Below are 1,808 nucleotides of genomic sequence, written 5' to 3'. Positions count from 1 at the left end.
TACTAATCGTCAATCAAGTTAAAAAGATAAAACAATTCAAATTACAACCAAGTCAAAAAGAAAAAAATACAAATCAAAATTCATTATTAAGGTCTTCTTCATCTGATTCATCTACGTCATCTTTATTTGTGTGATCACTTTCATTAGTGGATTGTGGTGAATGAGAAGAAGACCCAACAAATCCTAAAATGATTCATTAAAAATGAAATTTAATTATTCATTTCGACCATCTCTTTTTCTTGCCGATGCAATTGTTGTCTCATCACCAGCTTCTATTGTTCTTGTCTTTGCAACGATGCATTTAAAGCATGGACTTGACTTCTAAAAACATCAACCTATTGAGAGTCATTTGAAAGATTTGAGGGTTTCTTTGATAATGAAAAAAAAGTCTTTGAAGCGGTATTAAGAGAGATGATAGTGTGATATCATACCTTGCCCATAATTGGGGTTCAACTCCACTGCACTCACGGATCAATATTGGCAATTTTGGGTTCAACGTCTTTAGCTCGCTGTAATTCTTTTCAACAAATTCCCTAAGAAAAAAAGATTATAAGAGCTTTTATTCAAATATGTATGAGATTTAGTTAAAAAGAAAACAAAAGATATATTTTGATCTGAAACATTGTAGAAGAGCTTGCAGGTGATGTCTGACACATCAAAAACCAAAGCTCTTTTATGTTCTTTGAAATATGTCCTCTCCATGCCATTGCATTCCTGAATAAAAGTTTTATTATTTGTGAGATTTTACCTCATCACAAGGCATGAAGAAAAGGAGGTAAAGACTAACAATGCAAGCTAAACAAGCACAGACAGCTAGTGGTAATCTGACTGGAAAACATACATCTTAGGGGTGGACAAAAGCTTACGACGCGTCCGCAATCCGCAATATCCGAATGAATTTTACACTATTGTTAGATCTTAGTATCCTAATTCCCCTCACAGTCCGAGAGTACTCCAGTTCTCTTTCAACATGAAAGAGATTTCACTATTGTTAGATCTTTGTACAAGCCTATACCAAGACTCATCCTACAATCTTCTAAGAACAAAACCACCAAGAACAATCCTTTTGGTTTTTCACTAAATACACTAAGAGAACAATCCTCGCATAATGAATTTTTTTCTTCCAACAATCATGGACAACAAGGTATAACCAAACAAGTAGAACAAGAAAACAATCCTCTCCTTTTTACTCTCTTGTTTCCAACAATCATGGACAATAAGAAATTACAAACAAAATCTGGAAATTATTTGAGTAATAAAATTGATGAATACGTATAAATCACTAAGATTGATCTTCCCTTCCAAACAAGGAATTTATAAAGATATATTAGTGCTTCAAGTGTTTATGAATGAGAGAAATTTTTCTGAAATAATATAAAGAATACAAGTAGAAAAATTCTCAATAAAAGTTGAAGTATCAAAACACTTGATTTTGAAAAATTCTCAATAAAAGTTGAAGTATGAAAACACTTGATTTTGAAAATTAATGAATATAATGATGTTAATTGAATTAATCATGATAAGACTTTCACACTTGAATTGATACACTATTCTTAAAGCTTTTTCCATACTTTTTGACATGATTATTTGACTTTGAAATTCTGGACTCAGACACGCGATGTCGAAAAGGATGTCACGACATTACTATCTGAATGCTTTTAAACAAATGAACAAGAAGTAAACAGAATAACAACACAAGAAAGTTGTTAACCCAGTTCGGTGCAATCACACCTACATCTGGGGGCTACCAAGCCAGGGAGGAAGTCCACTATAAGTAATATCAATTAAAGGTAATACAGATCAAGATT

General features: G+C 32.3%; 1 protein-coding gene across 1 annotated transcript; it reads right to left on the bottom strand.

The window, feature by feature from the left end:
* Nucleotides 1-301: 301 nt before the first annotated feature.
* Nucleotides 302-707, bottom strand: LOC131639034 (NADH dehydrogenase [ubiquinone] 1 alpha subcomplex subunit 2-like). Its single transcript, XM_058909553.1, has 2 exons — nt 622-707; nt 302-533 (listed from the first exon to the last, which is right to left on the bottom strand). The coding sequence occupies exons 1-2, from the start codon at nt 705-707 to the stop codon at nt 302-304; spliced, it is 318 nt and encodes a 105-aa protein (XP_058765536.1).
* Nucleotides 708-1,808: the final 1,101 nt, after the last annotated feature.

The sequence above is a fragment of the Vicia villosa genome, unplaced genomic scaffold (assembly GCF_029867415.1).
Source record: "Vicia villosa cultivar HV-30 ecotype Madison, WI unplaced genomic scaffold, Vvil1.0 ctg.002507F_1_1, whole genome shotgun sequence".
In the NCBI taxonomy this organism is placed as follows: Eukaryota; Viridiplantae; Streptophyta; class Magnoliopsida; order Fabales; family Fabaceae; genus Vicia; species Vicia villosa.
This window is presented reverse-complemented; position numbering and strand designations above follow the sequence as displayed.